Genomic DNA, 20,500 nt, shown 5'->3' with positions numbered 1-20,500 from the left:
AAATGGATGAGAGTTTGGGAAACAAAGGAGATTAAAAAGACAGAGATGGGGGCAGCTAGGTGGCGCAGTGAGTAGAGCACCGGCCCTGAAGTCAGGAGGACCCAAGTTCAAATCTGGCCTCAGACACTTGACACACTTACTAACTGTGTGACCTTGGGCAAGTCACTTAACCCCAATTGCCCTGCCTTCCCCCTCTAAAAAAAAAAAAGATAAAATAAAAAAAAAAGACAGAGATGAGACAGCTCTATATATAGAAGAGGAATCAAGACAGTAAAGTGTCAAGAAAGGAAATCACGGCATCTCAGGTATGGAAGTAATCCAGCAGGACCTTTGAGCCCTGCCCATGCCTGAGGAACAGTCTTCCCTAAAACAAGATTGAAAGGCAATCATCCAGTCATCACCTGGAGATCTCAAATGAGGAACAGCCTCACTGCCTTTAGCAGCAGGCCAGTGCACTCTCAGATGCCTGGTTACTGGGAAACTTTTCCTTACATCAGGCCAAATCTTGTACCTAACCAAGTCTGTGCTCCACAATATCGCTGACCAGTGGCCAACTAGAATCTGTTGGAAGGCCTCCACTGAGGGAGAAACCACCATCTCTTGACTCAGCCCAATGCGCCACTTACAGGCAGCTCTAATTGATGGAGGTTTGTTTTTGCATGAAAACAATAAGTGTTTCTCTGCAATGTCCATTCTCTATTCCATGCTCTTTTCCCTCCGGGGCCAAGAAGAATGAGTTTGATCCCCTTCCACAGGATGGCCCTTCAGATATTTGGAGGCAGTTATCATATGCCCTACAAAAAGTCTCCTCTCCTTCGAGTGAGACAAACTCAGTTTATTCTGCCAATCATCTCACCATTCAGGTCCTTCACCCAATTATGCTCCCACTCCTCTAATCTGTTCCTAATTTGTGGAAACTACACCCATGTCACCTGACAAGAAGAGAGTGTAGACAAGGACTATCACAGTCCCAGGGCTGGACAGGTCCCCAGAAGGTCCAACCTGAAGCCAACCAAAAGTCCCCCCTACCAACAAATCCTATTGAGGATCAGCCAAAGTTATGAAAGAGGATAAGACCAGAGAAAATATCCTTTAATTTTAGGTAGAGGTAAGAGAAGCATTGTGGTATAGGGGGCAAGTTCTGGACTCAAAAACAGAAGGTCACTACTAGCCTAGTGACCATGGGCAAAACGAAATCTCATTGAGCCTGGCTCAGACTCTTCATCTATAAAATGTGATAATAATTTTTATTACCCACCTCAAAGATTAAAAAAGCACTTGGTAAGTCATAAAGTGCCATTAGTTTATAAGAATAGTATTAAGGAAGTCTGTGATAAATGATGGAAACCTAGCCACTGCCCGCATCCCCAATATCCCAACTTCCTCATATGCCTCACTAAGACAGCAGGCACGTACATGACCTCAATCATCCACCTAGTTTTAGACATACCACAAGAGCCAGCCAATACAAAAGCAACAGGATACTGGCCACTAAATCACCGAAGGAACTTTCCCTAAGTGGATGCCTGCACAGTAATAGCAAAAATTGTCCTTTAGGTGAACTTATGACATAGACAGGCTTATTATAATATCATTATCATACATTAATATTCCCCCAAGTGGGCTTTTCTGTATGCATTCTGAATAGCCACATGCACAGTTTCACCAAGGCTAGGCCCTCTCCATATTAGCAAAATTTTCCTGTATTTTAAAATTCATATATTCTGTTATACTGAGTGTATCATTTGTTCTTTAAAAATCCCTGTCTTGCTTTGCTAGACTGCTGATTCCTTTAAGGAGCCTAGCCCGCTGAGAGCATAATCCTCAATAAATGCCTTTACTTAGTTTGGAGATGATCTGAATCTGTGAATTCTTTTGAGATGACCCTGTGACATACCTTGCTACCTCAACAGTAACCTTAATAATTATTTTCCATGAAGCAGAGGGAATAAAGGGCAGACTTCAGCATTTTAAGAAAGGAAAGAGGCTGGAGGAAATGAGGAGTGAGAATCATTAGTTTGCTGGATTTGGGCAAAGAACAGAGCTGAAATGGCAGGTAGATAAAACAGGCACTAGACACAACCAATGGGCTTGAGCTTCTCAATATAGGTTAAACTCATCTTCCATCTAAGAGAGAAGGAAAGGACTGTTTGAAGACATATTGGGAGAGAAAGTTATTACAGAAAGAGGCAGGAAAAGATGAAATCTAGAGAAAAAGGTAGATGAGCAGGCATCAGAAAAAGCCACCGCTCCCAATCACCTGCCTATCTGGTTTCTTATCCCCCACTCACCTACGAAAATGCTTCCTGGGACTCTTCCATCTGGCAACTCCAGTGATTCTCTTCTCTCCAACTGGGAAATCACAGCTGCTTTGGATTCAGTAAGCCCTGTTCATGGGTAAATGATTGGAAAAGGACAAAGAACAGAGACATCTCAAAAGTCAATCTTATCCTTTCTCTTTCATTTTAAAGAACAGACGCATCAAGGCAGGACCTTGGAAGGATGCTCTGGGTTGTGTTCCCATCAAGCATGAGGGGGAATGAGTGATGGAGTTTGATTTGGGTTCCAAGAAAATACATTTATTTTAAGACACTCCCTTCCAGGAAGTTAGGAACTTTTCAAGGGGCTATATTAGAACTTGGGTGCAGAATCTATGACCAGGACAAACATAGGGTAGGGAAGTTGTGGCCTCAGGGGGTAATATAGAAAAGCTGATGATTTCCAAATGTTTCCAAAGCAAACGCCCTTCATCTGGAAAGAGTGAATAGAAATATTATGTCTCTTCACACCAAACGATCTAGGAAGCTTTCCACATCAGACACGCTCAGGTGAGTATCCCTGCGCACCAAGTCAAAGCAAAGCTGTAACCAGAATGGACTTTGTTTTCTTTGAATGACTCAGCTTACCTCATTGAGCTTCCCTGGACGCTGGGACTTGCTCTTCCGGGGCAGGAAGCCCAGCGACCATGCCAGGAATCAGAGAACTTCCTGTGTGATGAGTCATGGGGCTGGCTGAGGGGAGGTGTGTTAACCTGGTCTACGCTAGGGGGAGGGGCCCATTCAAGAACCAATCGGCCCTGGTAGTTCAGGCGGTGCTTGATGATGTCAAAAACTCTATAAGAGGGGAGAGGACAGCTTGAAGATCCTCCTTTCCTTTTCCGGTTGGAGCCAGAGACGCCTACAGCCAAAGCTGAGCTGCCGGTAGCAGAGCTGACTGGAGGCTAGTGGGTAATCTTCTTACCGTAGAGGGGAAGCATGTATATGATTTTGCCTTATACCATCTCGCTTCTCTGTGGCCTCCTGGTTACCCTTGTGAGGCGGACTTATTGGGCCTGGAAGCTTTTGACGAAAATATCAAAATGGGGACGCTGGTTTGTGGGATTGTTACTGTGGAATGTAAATACATGCTTTAGTTCTCCTGCCTTCTGCCTAGGGAATTCCTTATATCCTGCGGTTCCGGACCTTTTAGGCACATATGAGATTCTCTTTGAAATCATAAATTCTGCCTTCCTAATATAAAAGCACTTATGAAACCCTACAACTTTTAGGGAACGAGAATGCAAAGACGCTTCCGATGGCCTGATGATTCATGACAAAGAAGCCATCCTTACCCAGGGACACAAAGTTCTCATAGTTCTCCAGCATCACGTCCCTGAACAGATCCTTCTGAGCTGGCTCCAACAGCCCCCATTCCTCCCAGGTGAAGTCCACAGCCACATCTTGGAATGTCAGTGATTTCTGAAAAATCAGAACATGTTCCTGTTTACCCAGGGACAAGTCCTTACATGACACAAGAGGGAAGGATGAAACCAGCAGGGCCCAGAGGGAGCCATTCTCATGGCGATGAGAGCCTATAGTGCTCCCCGTCAAGGACTGAGGTCTGGAAAATCTATTGACTATGTTCCTCACTCTAGATCAGTCTCTGGGTGCATTATAGATAACTGCTGCTCCAGGGTCAATCATTTCCTACACTGAACCCAAGCAAAATATGCATTTCACTCTTTAAAATCACATAGCTTTCTATATTTTATACATCACATCCCTCACTCCCCACTGCTGATCACCACAGTATTAGTCTGAAGGCAGGCCACAAGTGGAATATGTCAGAGAACAAATATCTCTCCCTCCCTCCCTCTCCCCCTTTTTCTGTCTCTTTCTTTCTTCTTCTTTCGCCCTCTCCCTCCCTTTCTCTATCCCTCCCTCCTCTTTATTTCCAAGTATCAATAATGTGAAGAGTCATTCCCCTAGTACAAAGGAACTGTGGGGAGGGAATTAGCATTAAAGACTAGAATTTGGCCATGCTATCATGCCCACTCCATAAAGTAGTCCTTCTACAACTGTAAACTATAGGCCATTGCACTCGACTTTGATTTCTGGGAATGGTCTAAAACAGATCATTACAGAGATGGTTAGCAAAAATACAGAAAGGGAACCAGTGATTACAAATAGCTAGCACAGACTTGGAAACACTTGAAAATTCTGCTCAATTCAATGGCCAACCACGATTCCAAAGGCCCAATGGTGAAGTGCCTTGTGTCAAAGAAGGGTGGGCCCAAGATACAGAATAAGACATAGGTTTTCTGATACAACCAATGCACACATCTATTTTGTTCAACTATGCACAATCATTACAAGACCTTTGGGTGTGTTCTATCTTTATTTCCCCCTAGCAGAAGTGCCCTAAAAAACAAAAAGAAAAAGAAAAAACAAAGAGCCAGCCTGACTTTATTAGGCTTCATCAAAAGCATCAAGTCATGCCAGACTAATCTCATTTTCTTTTATAACAGGATCACTAAATTACTGGATGAAGGGAATGCTGTGGACAGAGTTGACCTGTATTTTCTCAAAAGCTTTTAATAAAGTATCTCATGCTATTTTGTGGAGAAAATACAGAGATATCATTAGATGATAATCCAATCAAATGGATTCAGAACCAACTGGATAGCCAGACTCAAAGAAGAAATGCCAATGGTTCAATGTTAAGGTAATGGGAGGTCTCCAAGGGAGCCCCCAAGAGATCTGTGCCTGGCCTGGTGCTGTTCATGCTGTTTAACACTTTTATCATTGGCTTGGATTAGAGTATCTATGCTCATCAAATATGCATGGTGTAGGGTGGGGGGAGGAGGATGGACAGAGCTTACACAATAGATAAAAGATTCAGGATATCTACCTTCTAATGTATTATTTATTTTGTTAAATGCTTTCCAATTACATTTTAATCTGGTTCCAGCCATCCTGGGGAATGCTACCACTGGCAGACCACAGGTTTGACAGCTCTGAACTAGAACACTGGGCTGAATCCAATGAGATGAGAATTCAACAGGGACAAATGAATATCAACTTCACAATTATAAGATGCCCCCTTGATTAGACAACACTTGTTACGAAAAAATGCCTGGAGGATCCAGTGGAGCTAAAGGTGACATGACAGCCAAAAACCCTATGCAATCTTGAGCTGCATTAAGAAGGACATGATGTCTCCCCTGATCAGACCTCATTGGGAATGATGCCTTCACTTCTGGGCTGCATGGTTTTTTAAGGATGTTGATACGCCAGAGAGTGTTCAAAGGAAGGCAAAAAAGATGTCGAAGGGCTTTGTGTCCACGTCACAGGTACCGAAGTTCAAGGAACTGGGGGTTTTGCCTGGAAAAGAGAAGATTCAGGAGGCCATGAGAGCTGTCTTTGAGTACTTAAAGGGTTGTCAATGTGGGGAAGGGACTAGGCTTCATTTGGCCCCCAAGAGCAGAGTCAGCAGCATATATTATAGGATGGAAGTTTTAAAAAAGTAAATTTCAATTTGGCCAAGAAAAGATTCCCTACAGTCAGATCTACCTAAAAGTGAAAAGAGAGTCCCCTCCTTCTTAGAGGTCATCAGGTAAAGGCCGGATGACCATTAGCTGGGTGTGTCACAGGAAGGATTCATTTCTGGCATGGCTTGGGCAGAAGGTCTCCAAGGCCCCTTCCAGCTCTCAAACTCTACAATTCTGGGCAATTCACAGGGGTCCTCCTTAACCTACTTGGTCAGTTTTCCTAATTGGTTCTTAGAGAAAAATTAAAATATAAAGGTTTGAGGGTTGGTATTTTTTTTTTGTCTTTTTGTTTTTTTACCAAGCCCACCTTCTGCAAGAGGCCTTTCCTGATCCCTTTTACTATAGGTACCTTCCCTTGGCAATTGCCTTCCACCTATTTTTACGGACACAATTATTTACGTGCACATCTGGTCTCCCCAGTCAAAATGTCAATTCCTGAAAGGGGGAGACAATGTTTTTGCATTTCCTTGTATCTCCAGCACTTAGCAAGTGTTTAATAAATGCTTTCTGACTTCCAAAGTCTGGCTCCCACTGCTCCTTTTAATTGGAAAATTCTTTACCACCCTCTCCAACTATCTATATCATATTTATCCTTCAACCCCAATTCAAATTCTATTTCCTTCAGGAAGCTGAGCCCTACACCTTCCTTTTTGGAAATCGTGGCACTTAACTATTTCCTTAAAGTGTGGGAGGCAAGACTGATTAGTTCTACTCAGTCTATATTGTCCTATTAAAAGAAAGAAACAACACACACTGAACACAATGTAATCTGAACAACTAAGCTTGACCTTCAAAAAAGGTTTAAAAAATGGACCTCCCTTCCCTCTAGTCAGAGAGGAAGGGACTTTAGGTATGGAATATATATACTGTCAGACAGAACTGGTGGGGTGCTTGGTTTTGCTAAATTTTTTTCTCTTTATTTTTTCCGGTTTTGATACAAGGGATGGATGCTGAGTGTGAAGAAGGAGAGAAAATTGAAGGTGATATAAAAAATATATTAATAAAAACCAGGATAAAAAAAGAAGCATTTTCTTGGCAAAGATACTAGAGTGGTTTGCCATTTCCTTCTCCAGCTCATTTTACAGATGAGGAAACTGAGGCAAACAGAATTAAGTGACTTGCTCATATATATAATTATATAGAATATGTATGGAATATATATGTTTCACATATGTGTACATGTGTGTGTATATATATATACATATACATATATATATACATATATATATATATATACACGAATTGATATATACATATTGATTAAATACATATATTGATACATACTGTGGGGCAGCTAGGTAACAGTGGATAGAATGCTGGGCCTAGTCAGGAAGACTCATCTTCCTGAGTTCAAATCTGACTTCAGACACCTACTAGGTATGAAAGCCTGGGCAAGTTACTTCACCCTGTTTGCCTCAGTTTCCTCATTTGTCAAATGATCTGGAGAAGGAAACAGCAAACCACTTCAGTATCTCTGCCAAGAAAACCCCAAATGGGGTCACAAAGAGTCTAAAATGACTGAAATGACTCAACAAAGATATAATAAAATATAGATATGAATATGCTTATATCTCTATTTATATTACATATACATGTAAAAACCCAAGGACAGAAATTCTAGCTTATGTTTGCTTGCTTCACAGTACTTTGTTCAGTAAGGAGCAAACAGTACACTCAAAGAATGACTGGGAGGAAGGTGAGAAGAGAAGCTGCTGGCAGGTGGGACCAATCTCAGAAGACTGAGATTGGCATAAGATTGCCATGGCATAAGAGGAAGAGCATGTGGGCAGATGTTGGGGCACCCAGGTTGGAGCCCAAGGTCTGCCGGTGAGGCCAGCATCAGCTCTGGGTACCTCAGACAACTCCTGTACCATATTAAGTGGCTGGACCACACGATCCAAAGATAACTCTCAACTCCAACAATGTAGGAGCTCCAGGAGCCATATGATGGATGTAAGGACAGGCAGAGTCTTCTGGGAAATTATAACTGATGTTCAGGTCCCTGGATGTGATTTGGTTTAGAAGCAGAGGAAAAGAGAAAGAAGCATCCACACTTTTAGGAATGAGATGGCCTTTCAGAGGAGAAAAGGAAAAAAAAACTCACCTGGAACCCAGATGTGAGGATCCCAGAAGTCATTCTTACCTCCACCTTGAATGTCACTTCTTGGCCAGAGTCCTGAAAAGAATGAACTAGCTGAGGAAAAACAAATTACCCAGAAGACCAATTCTGCCCTGCAGCTCCCAAACTTCCCAGGATAGAATCGTCTACACGCTGTGTGGGTGCAAGTGCCTTGGTTCTAACAGGCCCATCTTTTCCTAGAATCAGAGAGAAGGGTGGTGGACATTAGAGTCTTGGACCCTGACATTCTCCCTCTGCTTCCGGCAAGCTTTAAGGGACAGGGCTCTAACAAGGGGAATTAGAAGACCTGGCTGAATTCCCAGAACTTCCCCCAATGTGCTGCTGCCTGATCCTGAGTATGTAACTCAAACTCTCTATGCAACCCAATCATCTAATCATTCAATTACAGACAGAATAGGTGAAAGAGCCATTACCTGAAGTCTTTGCAGACAACTCTCTGCCTAGACAGGAAAGAAATAATGAAGATGTGTAATAGTGAGTCCTAATTGCGGAAGAGTATGAATACAGCTAGAAAACAGCTAGCTAACTTTGGTAAGTTCAAATCGGAGAAATTCCCTCCCAAGGTACTGAAAGAATGTGCAGCTGTGACTGGTGAGCTTTCCACAAGTTGCGAAAGGGTCGATCATCACAGACCAAAGTCTGATTTCTAAAATACACAGGGAACTGACACCAATATTTTAACACTAACAGCCATTTGCCAATAGATAAACAGTTGAAGGATACCAACAGTTTTCACAAGAATTACAAACTATATCTAACCATGTGAAAATATGCTCTATTCAGTGTAAGAGAAATGCATATTATATAAAACAACTCTGGGGTTCCATTCCACACCATGACCACTGACAAAGATGGGAAAATGTGGCAACAGTCAATAGAGGGGCAGCTGTGGGAAGAGAGACCACTGCTGTACATGGTAAGTAGAAGTAGTCTAACCACTCTGAATTTGTATATGCAACTACATAAGAAGAGTAACTCAAGTGATTCTGTCCTATGACCAAAAAATCCATCTACAAGGCATATATACTCTAGCATGTAATCCAGGAAGTCCAAGACAGAAACAAAGGTTCGATATCTGTAAAAAATATGCATGGTAGCAGTCTTTGTAGTTCCAAAGGGCTGGAAAACAAAGGGGTACCCATGCACAGGGAAATGGCTGAAAAAAACTGAATTGAATGAATTAGTGGAATTGAATATTATTGTACAATAATAAAAAAAAACCAGCTAGCATTTATATAACACTTTGAGGTTTGCAAAGCACTTTGCATATTTTTTCATTTGAGGCTTACAACACTCTCAGGAGGTAGCTATGATTATTCCCATTTTATAGATGAGAAAACAGAGGCTGGGTCCACCAGCTAGGTGACAAGGTGGATAGCGTCAGACACGGAGACAAGAAGACCTAACTTTGAAAACTGCCTCATGCACCCACCATCTACGTGATCCTAGTCTTCCCATCCATGTGCCCCCTGTTTGCTAAGAAATCTGCCAAGATAATGAACCTTGAAAGGCTTAAGAGCTCTGATCCTGGCAATAACTGACTATTATTCCTGAGGATAATGATGAAGCACCTGAAAGAGGTGTGGATGGAGTCAAGGTGGAGAATGAGACCTACATTTTATAACACAACGTGTGAGTTTGTTTTGGTTGTTGATGTGTTATATGTTGCAATGGTTTTGTTTGTCTTGTTTTTTAAACTAGGAGAAGAAAGTTTAAGAGAAGGGTGTTAAAAGAAAAAAAAGGTTAAGTGAAGTTTTTTTATTTTTTTAATGCACAAAAGAAAAGAAAGGCCAGAAGAAGATACAGACAAGCAAGACATTTTTGAAAAGCTACATGTTAGAATTTGGATCTCAAAAAAAATTTTTTTAAATAAATGTTGAAAATAAACAATAAAGAAGTTTAAGTTACATGTTGAATGTATTATATAAAGAAGCAAACTATATAATAGAGATTTATGATTTCATTACAATCCTTATTTTATTCTTCTTTGTATATGGAAATGCTGAGAGTGTGTGTGTGTGTGTGTGTGTGTGTGTGTGTTGTTAATTTTAGAAGTTTCAAAAAGACAAAATGCTGGGAAAAAACTGTAAATCAAGTCTGGTAGAAATGGGATTTAAAGCAACATTTCACAACACACAAGAAGAATAAATTAAAGAAGAGGTGAGGGAGATAACCATTCCCAACAATGACTTTTTACTGATGTCTTCTGTTTTTACCTCCCTTTCATTTCCCAATAAATCCCTTCCCCATCCCCAGCAGTACCAACACCAGGCAACCACTTTCCCTTGTCTCCTAATCTGCCCCCCATCTTGTCCTAGAGCCCCAGCACTTCTCCCCACCCCACTCCAGTGCCCTGCTCACCTTCCCCTTGGACTGTGAGCTCCTTGTAAACCCAGCATCCAGCTCAATCCCTTGGCCCCACAAATCTCCTGGTCCAGCAAGTGAAGCCCCAAAAGAGTGTCCACCAATTCCCGCAGGCTCCCTGTGGGACAGACCTTTGACCTCTCTTCCTCCAAAACCCAGCTCAAACACCACCTTCTTTCCGCTTGATCCTCAGCTTCGAGTGCCTTTCCCCTCCCTCCAAAATTACATTGTATTTATTCTACATACATCACAGATTTATGTATGGAGGTGCTATCTGCCTTCCCCTTATAGCTCTGGGCTAGGAGCCAGCAAGACCAGCTCTTAGACACTTGCGGATGGGAATGGGATCTGGATCCCAAAGCCCCTAAACCCAGATCTCTGGTGTTCACCTGAGACACCCGGCCCATCCCAGTCTGTAATCCTTTTAAGTGTCCTTTCACTGGGGCTCTCAGCCACTCACCTCCCTCAACTGTCTGCACCTGGCCCACCCCAGGCTACCTGCCACTCCTTAATCCCATCCGGATCCTCCCACAGTCTTTCTGTATGATAGTGTAGATCTTGCCCCCATTAAACTGCTCAGATTCTTAAAATCTGGCCCACTTGTTGGCATCACAAAAAAACTCACTACTTCGACTGGAAGGCTTGAGTGGTCGAATTCTTTCCAGGCAGACCCGTGCCCTATACCTTAACATTTCAGCGTTCCCAGCACCCCTAGACCCCAACACTTCTAATTGTGTGAGGCAGCAGATAGAGTGTGGGCCCTGGTGTCAGGAAGACCATCTTCCTGAGTTCAAATCCAGCTTGAGGCACTTTCCAGCTGTGCAACCCAGGACAAGTCACTTTACCCTGTATGCCTCAGTTTTCTCATCTGTAAAATGAGCTGGAAAAGGAAATGGCAAATCACTCCAGTGTCTTTGACAAGAAACCCCCAAAGGGGCTATGGAAAGTCAGACATGATTGAATGACAAGAACAAGCTGTGTAACCTGAGGCAAGTTCCTTAATTTCTGCCTGCCTCAGTTTATTTAACTGTAAAATGGGAGTGATAATAACTGCACCTATCTCCCAAGGTGGTTGTGTGAATCAAATGAGTTAATATTTGTAAAGTGCTTAGTGGTTCCTGGTACACAGTAGGCACTATATAAATGCTTTTTTCTTCCTAAAACAATGTGAATCTTTTGGGAGCTGGAACTAACAAAGGCCATTTTTTACTTTGTGCCCCGAGGGTCTCTCTTGGTTTCTGGCCAGAATCAGACTTGTGATGTCATGAGTAGAAGAGCCCCTGGGAGAGGAGACAGCCTCCAACCAAGGAGTTTTGGCAGGAGCCCTGCCTGAGGGGCTGAGAGTCCTTCCCAAGCTGCCCCCTCACTCCCCACGTGCTGGGAGATCCACTGACATCCGCCTCTTTGCCGCTTCTCTAACAAGAAACTCCATCTCCAGACTCTGGGCCTTTGTTCTGGCTGTGCCCCTGCCCTGGAATGCCCTCCCTCCTCATCTCTACCCCCAGCCCCCTCCCCACCCCGGCTTCAGAAGGACGCTGAACTTCCTGGTCCCAAAATCCCACAGGAGGTGAGTGGCAAGGGCAAGATCTGAACCCACGGCCTCTTCCAATGCACCATCCTACCTCTCTGAGTCCAACCTCTCCCCATGCCATTGGCAGAGGAGGAAACTGAGGAAGGGGCCTGCCTCCCCCTCAGCGCCCGCCCCCGCCCCTGCAGCAGGCTGACGCCCCCACCCACTCCCACTCCCACCCACTCGCCCACACTCCAGACACTCACTCACTCACCTATAGCGCCGCAGGCGCGAAGCGGAGCACACACCAGAAGAACTGAAACCTCCACAGGCTGGTCAATGTTGGGGTCTGAACTACAACTCCCGAAATGCATCGGGACCACAGGCAGTCGGAATGAACTTCCGGGGCTTCCCCCGCCCAGGACGGATTCTGGGAGTCGGACTCAGCCTAAGACTGTACCAGTTCCCACAGGATTATGGGAAATGTAGTCTACGGGCTGCTTTTTTGATAAGGCGTTTTTACTATTTCGGAATTTTTAGTTAAATGTTATATTTTTAATGAACAGAAATCGCTTTTCTTGGTCTTCAACCACCCACCCCAATTGAAGTGTACGAAAAAGAAATTTTAAAAATCCTTGCAAAAAATAGGCAGATTATATTAAAGCAAAACAAATTCCCTTTGTTGGCCTTATTCAAAAACATGTCTCCAAAAATATGTGTGTGTGTCTGGGTGTCTGTGTGTAGTGTGTGTATGTGTGTATGTTGTGTGTATATGTGTGTAAATACACACATATGTGCACACAAAATAAGCTATATACAGGATAAATAGGAAAAGTGGCGAAAGCACTGTAATTAAGAGGGTTTGAAAAGGGCTTCCTTGCAGAAGATGGCATGTAACCAAATATGTACATGCATGTGCATGTATTCTATTAGTATGTGTGTATATGTTATACCGACAGCGAGCAAGACACGCCACAGAGTATAAGTTTTGAATGGAGAAGTTTATTAGCCGGCAGTCATTCGGGGAAAAATTCCCAAATCAAATGACCACGTTTGAAGCGAGAGGGTAGTTTATATAGAGAATACAGGATTCAGAGGTTAATTATCTCTTGAAGTTTACATATGTTACTTTGCAGACTCAGCAAGCCTGTGTTATTTCACTTTTTATGACCATGATACATTAGAGGAACCTCCTGAATAGATTGTAAATACAACATATCAGATAGTTGACAAAGTGTCAATTGGAATTACAACCCAGGATCTCTGTCTCCAACTTTTGCCATAACTCTTGAAGCTAGGAAGGCTCAAGATATGGTAAAAGTCATATAATTCACGATAATGTCTAGGGTCAAGGCTTCCATCCTTAATGGCCATGGACAGACCGAGAGATGTTTTAGCTCAGTCTTGTTGACATAAGATAGAGACATCTCTGAGCCCACTCTGCCAGAGGAAGTTCGTTAGGCATTAGACCTTTTACCTGGCAATTAGCTCACATTCCTTAGAAGGGTCTTAGGGGCCCAGGCCCCTTGCCGAATGGCAGGAACTCAGTCTGTTTTTTTTATATGCACACTGGAGTTTGCAATTAGGGGCTGGGGGCAGGGTTTTTTAGCAATAGCTGGCTACTCAGGTATCACAATATATACTTGGGCATACACACGTTTGTGCACATGTACACACATACATGCATGTTTGGGCAGTTGGTGCTGCCACAGTGCACAGATTCCAGGGCCTGGAGTCAAGAAGACTCATCTTCCTGAGTTCAAATCTGATTTCAGACACTTGCTAGCTGTGTGACCCTGGGCAAGTCACTTCACCTTGTTTAACTCAGTTTCCTCATCTGTAAAAGGAGCTGGAGAAGGAAATGGCAAACCATTACACTGTCTCTGCCAAGAAAACCCCAAATGGGGTCACAAAGAGTCAGACACTACTGAAAAATGACTGAACAACACATAGATGTGTATATGCAAACATACATGTACCATGTACATAAACATATATACATGCATGTGTATTTGTGGCTATATGCATACATGTACGTATGCACATATACAGAATACATGCATGTGTGTGTGTGTGTACCATGTAGTTGTAATAGCTTAAAACTGCACTAAGACTTTGGGGACACCCTGTACAAGTCTTCAGAAACGTTTGCTTTTGTGATTGTAATGGGGGCTTGGCTGGACATGCCCAGGTCACCTAACCTGGAGGCTCCTGTGGTTTCTTACCACTCAGGTGGGTGTAACCTTCTTTGATTGTTTTCTTTCTGGCTCATGCTCTTTCCTGCTGAGGCCAGAGGGTTAAGAGTCTAGTCCACCCACTGGAGCCATAAACTGAATTGATGGAAGGAAAAGGACATCCTTCCCCAGCTCTCCCTCTTTTACCTGACTCTGAGAAATGGGCCTGGGGTGTTTGTTTCTGTTATGTGTGTTTGTCCTTCTCATTTTCCAAGTGCTTGAGGACACCTCCCCTCCTCTCCCAACCCCCTCCATCCTGCCCCAGACACTACTCAAGCCCCAGGAATTGGAGCCACATCATCCTTGGAGCTAGGATTGCAGGGTGGATGCTGCAGTCAACCAGCCTGGCCAGGAAGCCTGGAAAAACCAAGGAGCCTGGGACTGCAGCCCAAAACGGACCATGAGCTCTATAGAAACCGAGCCAGGCTGCTCAAACCTAATAATCCCCTTCCCCTCTTCAGAGACTAAGGTGGTACAAAGGAAGTCGATTATGTCTCCCATGTTGGAAGCATGCCTACATATTTATTATTATAAATCTGACGTATATATTCCTTTGTAAACACTAATCTGATTTAGTTGCTAAATGGAACTGGGGTGGAGGACACTATGCCCTATACTTGGGGGAACATCATAAGTGGGGGCTAGAACCACTTAGAGAGCACCTAGACCTTCCCAATTCCTCTTAAGGAGACCACAGAACTCTAGGGGGAGTGGCATAACCTGGCCTTCGGGTGGTAGGGATCAGGGTAGTTAGTATCATGTAATATTGATGTTACAGTAGACGTTCTCCCTTTTCTGTTTACTTCACTCTGCATCAGTTGATACAAGTCTTCTCATATGTCTTTGAAAACATGTGTTTCCTTATTTCTTACAGCACAATAATATTCCATCACATTCATATACCACAACTCATTCCAGTTCTTTCACAACAAAAAGATGTTAGAAACATGTTTGTACATATAAGACCTTTTCCTCTTTCTCAGCAATGGCAGCGCTGGGGTCAAAGAGCATGGACTGTTCAGTAACTTTTTCTGTAGAATTCCAAATTTCACAATGGTTGGACCCATTCACAGCTCAACCAACAGGTGTAACAATGTACCTGTTTTTATCACAATCCCCAAAATGAAATTAGCCATTTTTAAAACCAGTTTTACCAATCTTATTGGTGTGAGGTCAAACCTCAGAAATACTTTAATTTGCATTTCTCAATTAGTAATTTAGAACATTTTTTTTAATATGGCTATAAATCTTGGATTTCTTTCCTTGCAAACTGCCTGTTCATATCCTTAGATTATCAATTGGGGAATAGCTCTTATTTTTATAAAGACTCAGTTCTCTGAAAATGAGATTTTTATCAGAGAAACTTGCTGGAAGATTTTTTACCCCCAAGTATTTGTTTCTCTTTTAGAAATCTTCGCTTTTTTAGATTTGTTTGTGCAAAAATCTATTTTTTTCTGTGATTCTCTATTTCTTGTTTGAATATGAATTCTTCTTCTGTCTACATATCTGATAGGTAAATGTTTTCCCCACATTTCTCTAATTTGTTTAGGATGTGATCTTTTATATCTAGGTCACATATCCATTTGGAGCTTATCTTGACATAAAACATGAGGTGTTAGTTTAAATCCAATTTCTTTCATACTGCTGTCCAATTTTCCCTTATCCAAGTATCTGGGCTCATTGTGTTTATCAAACACTATTAGGTTCATTTGCTTCTGAACATTGTGTACTTAATCTGTTGCAATGACCCATCTCTTTTTTTACTAGCATAAAATTTTTTTTTGAGAATTATTGTTTTGTAGTATAGTTTGAGGTATGGTGCTGCTAATCCTTCATTCCCACTTTTTTTCCTTCTTTCTCTTGAAGGTCTTGATTATTTTTTAACCTCCATGTGAATTTTATTACTAGTTTTTGTAGTTCTATAAAGTAATCCTTTGGTAGTTCAATTGGTATGCTTTTACATTGAAGGTACTGACATTTTATCATATTGACTTATCTTACCCATTAGCAATGAATACTTCTCCAATTATTTAGGACTTTATTTCTGCAAATAGTAATTTGTAGCTGTATTTGTATAGTTCTTTTGTATACCTTGGTAAGTAAACTCTATGTTTATATACTCTGTAGTTATTTTAAATGAAATTTCTCTTTTTGTCTCTTCCTGCTAAGTTTTATTGATATTGTATAGAAATAGCTAATAATTTGTGTGGATTTATTTCATATTCTGCAAATTTGCTGAAGTTATTGTTTCAATTAATTTTTAGTCCACTCTCTAGTGTTTCTAAAATATACCCTCAAATATATTTTTTTTCTTCTCAGGTTTTTTCTTTCATCTCTTCTTTACATGTTTATTCCTTCAATTTTTTTCTTATCTCATTGCTATAACCAGCATTTCTAGTACTATGTCAAATAGAAATTGTGGCAATGGACATCCTTGTTTCACCCATGATTTTATTAGAAAAGATTCTAGTTAGTTTCTATTACATATTTGCTTTAGATATATACTATTTATTATTTTAAGGAGAGTACCATTTATTCCTATGCTTTTGTTATATTAATGGGAATGGGAAGTTCTTTCCCATCCATTAATAGGCCTATGTGACCTGCTTTGAGCCAGAGTCACATGGAAGCTTGAGTCACATGAGCCTGTGTCACATGGAGCCTGTGGTGGGAGGAGCTTGCTGAAAGGCTGAAGCTGGAAGGGTAGAACAGGAAGGGTAGAACAGAAAGGGTGGAGTAGGAAATGGGAGAGTGAAGTGGACCTGGGAGAGAGAGGAGGAAGAGAGAACAGAGCAGCAAGCTGAGTGAGAGATTTTGCTTAATGTAAAGCCAATCGGTAAGTGAAAAGATCTTTCCTGCCCATTGAATAGGCTTCAGGTGGGGCCAACAAAGGGAGGTCTGATTAGAGACAGGTCCACACCCTTTCACTAATTAGATGTGAGGCCCCAGGCTAGTTAGCAAACTAATTCACTAGTTTGAGAGAGGTGGGAAGCCCTCAGGGCCCTGAGGGGAGTTGCTAAGACCAGAGCCAATGGTATGTGCTTGAGTTCTAGTCAATCAGATAACATCTAAGGACTGTGTAAAAAGAGAGAACAGAACTTGGAAAGGGCAGAAACTGAGGACTGAGGACTGATAGTGGAACTGGACACAACGGAGCCAGAAGCAGTGGAGCAAAGAGCAGCAGGATTCAGAAGCGAGGGCCAGCTTCCAGAGTGTGCAGAGCAGAGAGTGCTGAACACAAGAGGGAGTTGTGGAATTTGGAGTCAGCAGAGCTGCAGGAGAGAGTGCTGAGCAGGGAGCTAGGATTCATGAGTGATCTTCTTACAAGAGGTCCCTAGCATTGAGGGGAAGCACAAGTATGGTTTGGTTTCCTGCTATAATATTTTGTTATAATCTCCTTGTTACTATAGTGAGGTGGGCTTACCAGTTTTGGAATGTTATTGCCACAATATCAAATTGGGGGCATTGGTCCTTGAGTCTGATCCTTTGGAGTCTAAATAAATGTTATACTTCCTCTGCCTTTTACCTAGACAATTCATTACACTTTGCAATTCCAAACCATTCATGCATGCCCACGGTCCTCTCCGAGGTCATGAATTTTGCCTTACTGATATACTTAAGGGAGTTTGTTTGTGGGGAGGCCTGTTGGGGGAAGGCTAGGGGATGTCAGTGCTCCCTGCATTGGTGATGTGTACAAACTTCTTTATTACTATGATGGATTTGGCTTTCAGATGTTTGAATAAATGCTTTGGTTTCGTCTTCAATGAAGAGAGTCTGTTATATCTTGCAATTCAAACCTGGGAATATGCCTGCATGTTCATGGCAGGCACTGTGGGTGTCACATTGGTGGTATAGCTTTCTAGTGTTATTAAAGGAAATAGGCATTATATTTTGTCAAAAGATTTTCTGCATTTGTTGATAAACATCAAATGGTTATTTTTAGTTGTTTATAGTTTTCCTAATACTAAATCAACTCTGCATTCACGGTATAAATTCAACTTGGTCATAGTGTATACTCTTTATGATACATTGTTTTAGCCTCTTTGCTAACATTTTATTAAAGATTTTTACACCAATATGCATTAGGGATATTGATCCCTAATGTTGATTTCTTTTTCTGTCTTGAGTCTCCCCAGTTTATGGTTTCCCAATACCACATGTGCCATAAAAGGAATTTGGTAGGATCCATTCTTTTGCTATTTTGCAAACAATTTATGTAAGAAATTACTTGTTCTTTAAATGTTTTGTAGAATTCACTTGTGAATCCATGTGATCCTAGATTTTATTTTGGGTTTTTTTTTCCCTTTGGGTGTTTTCAATAATAGCTTGTTCAATTTCTTCTAATTGGATTGTTTGAAATTCTCTATTTCTTGTTCTGTTAATTTGCGGTTTTTTAAAAATATTTTTGTAAATCTTCATTTGTTTCATTTAAATTATTGGTTTTATTGGTATACAATTGGGCAAAATAAGATATTCATAAAAGCACTTAGCATATAATGTCTGTTGTTGTTCACTCACTTCCATCACTCCCAATTCTCCATGACACCATTGGGGGTTTTCTTGGCAAAGATACTGGAATGGTTTTCCATTTCCTTCCCTCCAGCTCATTTTACAGATGAGGAAACAGGCAAACTGGTTTAAATGACATGCCCAGGGTCACACTAGTAAGTGTCTGAAGCCTCATTTGAACTCAGGTCTTCTCTGACTCCAGACCCAACACTCTATTCACTGTGCTACCTAGCTGCCCAGCTGGTATGTTGTAGGTGGTATATAAATGCTTATTCCCTTTCCTTTCTGCTTTCCCTTTCTTTCTCCTCTAAAATAGTTTCTAATAATATTCTTTCTTTTCTTCATTTCTTGTGAATTTTTTCATATTTGATACTAGTAATTTAGTTTCCCTCTTTATTCTTTTTCATCAAATTAGCTCATGGTTTATCAATTTATTGGGTTTCCCCTCAAATCAACTCCAAATTATTTTTTATCTCAAAGGTTTTTTTTTTTCAACTTTGTTAATATTTTCCTTAATTTTCAAGATTTCTATTTCAAAGTTTGTGGTTTTTAGTCAGTTGGTTTTCTGGTTTTTTTTTTCCTTGTATGCCCAATTAGTTGTTCTGTTCTTTCTCTCATTTGTCAATGAAAGTGTTAGTGATGTCAATTTTACCTTAAGGACAGCTTTGGCTGCATCCCCCAAATTTGGGCACGTTATCTCATCGTTGTCATTCTTTTTAATGAAATTATCATTCATTTCTATAATTTGTTTTTTGACTCACCAATCCTTCATTAAATTACTTAATCTCCATTTGGTTTTTAATGTTTTTTTTCAGTGACCTTTTAAAATTACATTGTGGTAGGTAAAATATGTGTGTGATATTTCTGCATTTCCTGCATTAGAGGCAACTAGGTAACACAGTGGATAGAGTGCTAGAGCTGGTGTCAGGAAGACCTGAGTTCAAATCCTGCTGTGTTACTGAGTGACCCTGGGCAAGTCACTTAACCTCTCTACCTCAATCATTGATTTGTAAAATGGAGATAATAATAGTACCTACATCCTAGGGATGAATCATTTTACAGGTGAGAAAACTGAGGCCCAGAGAGGTCATGTAACAGACTGACAGTCACACAACTTGAAGGTCAGTTTGGCTGGTCCAATGAGTGAGTAAAGAGTAATATTGGATACTGATCTGTGATGGGGTGAGGGGTCTACTCATAATCATAGCTCCTCATATCTGTCACATGATGCACTAACACATCGTCTTGGCTGGCTTGTTCATTCTAACCTGATCTAACATTGACAGGCCTAACTTCCCAGAGAAGGACCCCCACCACCACTACCACCACCACATTTAGATATAAATTCTCTCAGGGTCCTAGGAGTAACCCCGTATTAGGGAAATACACTCTCCATATTCACCATTTTAGCTCTTGAGCCTCAATTGGTGCAGTTCCACTTACACAAACAAGCTACTCACAACAATAACACTTTCAGATCTTAAACATAACCGTTTACTTAGCAATGAGGCAAAAAACAAACCAAAAAACACAGTTATTTATTAAAGTAAATGTAAGAACAAAATGCATTGCAATCCACACAACCTAAGCCACACTCACCAATGCATTTAGTACCTGGGAGGAGGTATACACACACAAGAACCTGGCAGATATATTGATATCTATATATCCATATCTCTCTCTCTCTCTCTCTCTCTCTCTCTCTCTCTTTCTCCATCTCCATCTATCTATCTCTGTTCCTCTCTCTCTCTTTCTCTCTCCATATATGTATATGTATATATACATATATATGTGTGTGTGTGTATGTATATACTTAGTGTAACTCACAACTCTGGACTGTAGGGTTTAATGTCATTGGTCCATTCTATCTATAATACACAAAGCCAATTCTCTGCTAACTGCTTGTTTGCTTGTCCTTAAACTCTCTAGTCAGG

General features: G+C 41.4%; 1 protein-coding gene across 1 annotated transcript in view; it reads right to left on the bottom strand.

The window, feature by feature from the left end:
• LOC118841599 (zinc finger protein 420-like) overlaps positions 1-10,991 on the bottom strand; it is a 65,773-nt gene extending 54,782 nt beyond the window's left edge. The window contains exons 1-5 of the mRNA XM_036749152.1: positions 10,939-10,991; positions 8,363-8,389; positions 7,914-7,985; positions 3,611-3,737; positions 2,292-2,387 (exon numbers count right to left, since the gene is read on the bottom strand). Coding sequence (XP_036605047.1) covers positions 2,292-2,387; positions 3,611-3,737; positions 7,914-7,946 — 256 coding nt within the window. The 5' untranslated portion in view covers positions 7,947-7,985; positions 8,363-8,389; positions 10,939-10,991. The remainder of the gene's footprint in view (positions 1-2,291; positions 2,388-3,610; positions 3,738-7,913; positions 7,986-8,362; positions 8,390-10,938) is intronic.
• Positions 10,992-20,500: the final 9,509 nt, after the last annotated feature.

Source organism: Trichosurus vulpecula, chromosome 3 (assembly GCF_011100635.1).
Source record: "Trichosurus vulpecula isolate mTriVul1 chromosome 3, mTriVul1.pri, whole genome shotgun sequence".
NCBI classification, from domain to species: domain Eukaryota; kingdom Metazoa; phylum Chordata; class Mammalia; order Diprotodontia; family Phalangeridae; genus Trichosurus; species Trichosurus vulpecula.
This window is presented reverse-complemented; position numbering and strand designations above follow the sequence as displayed.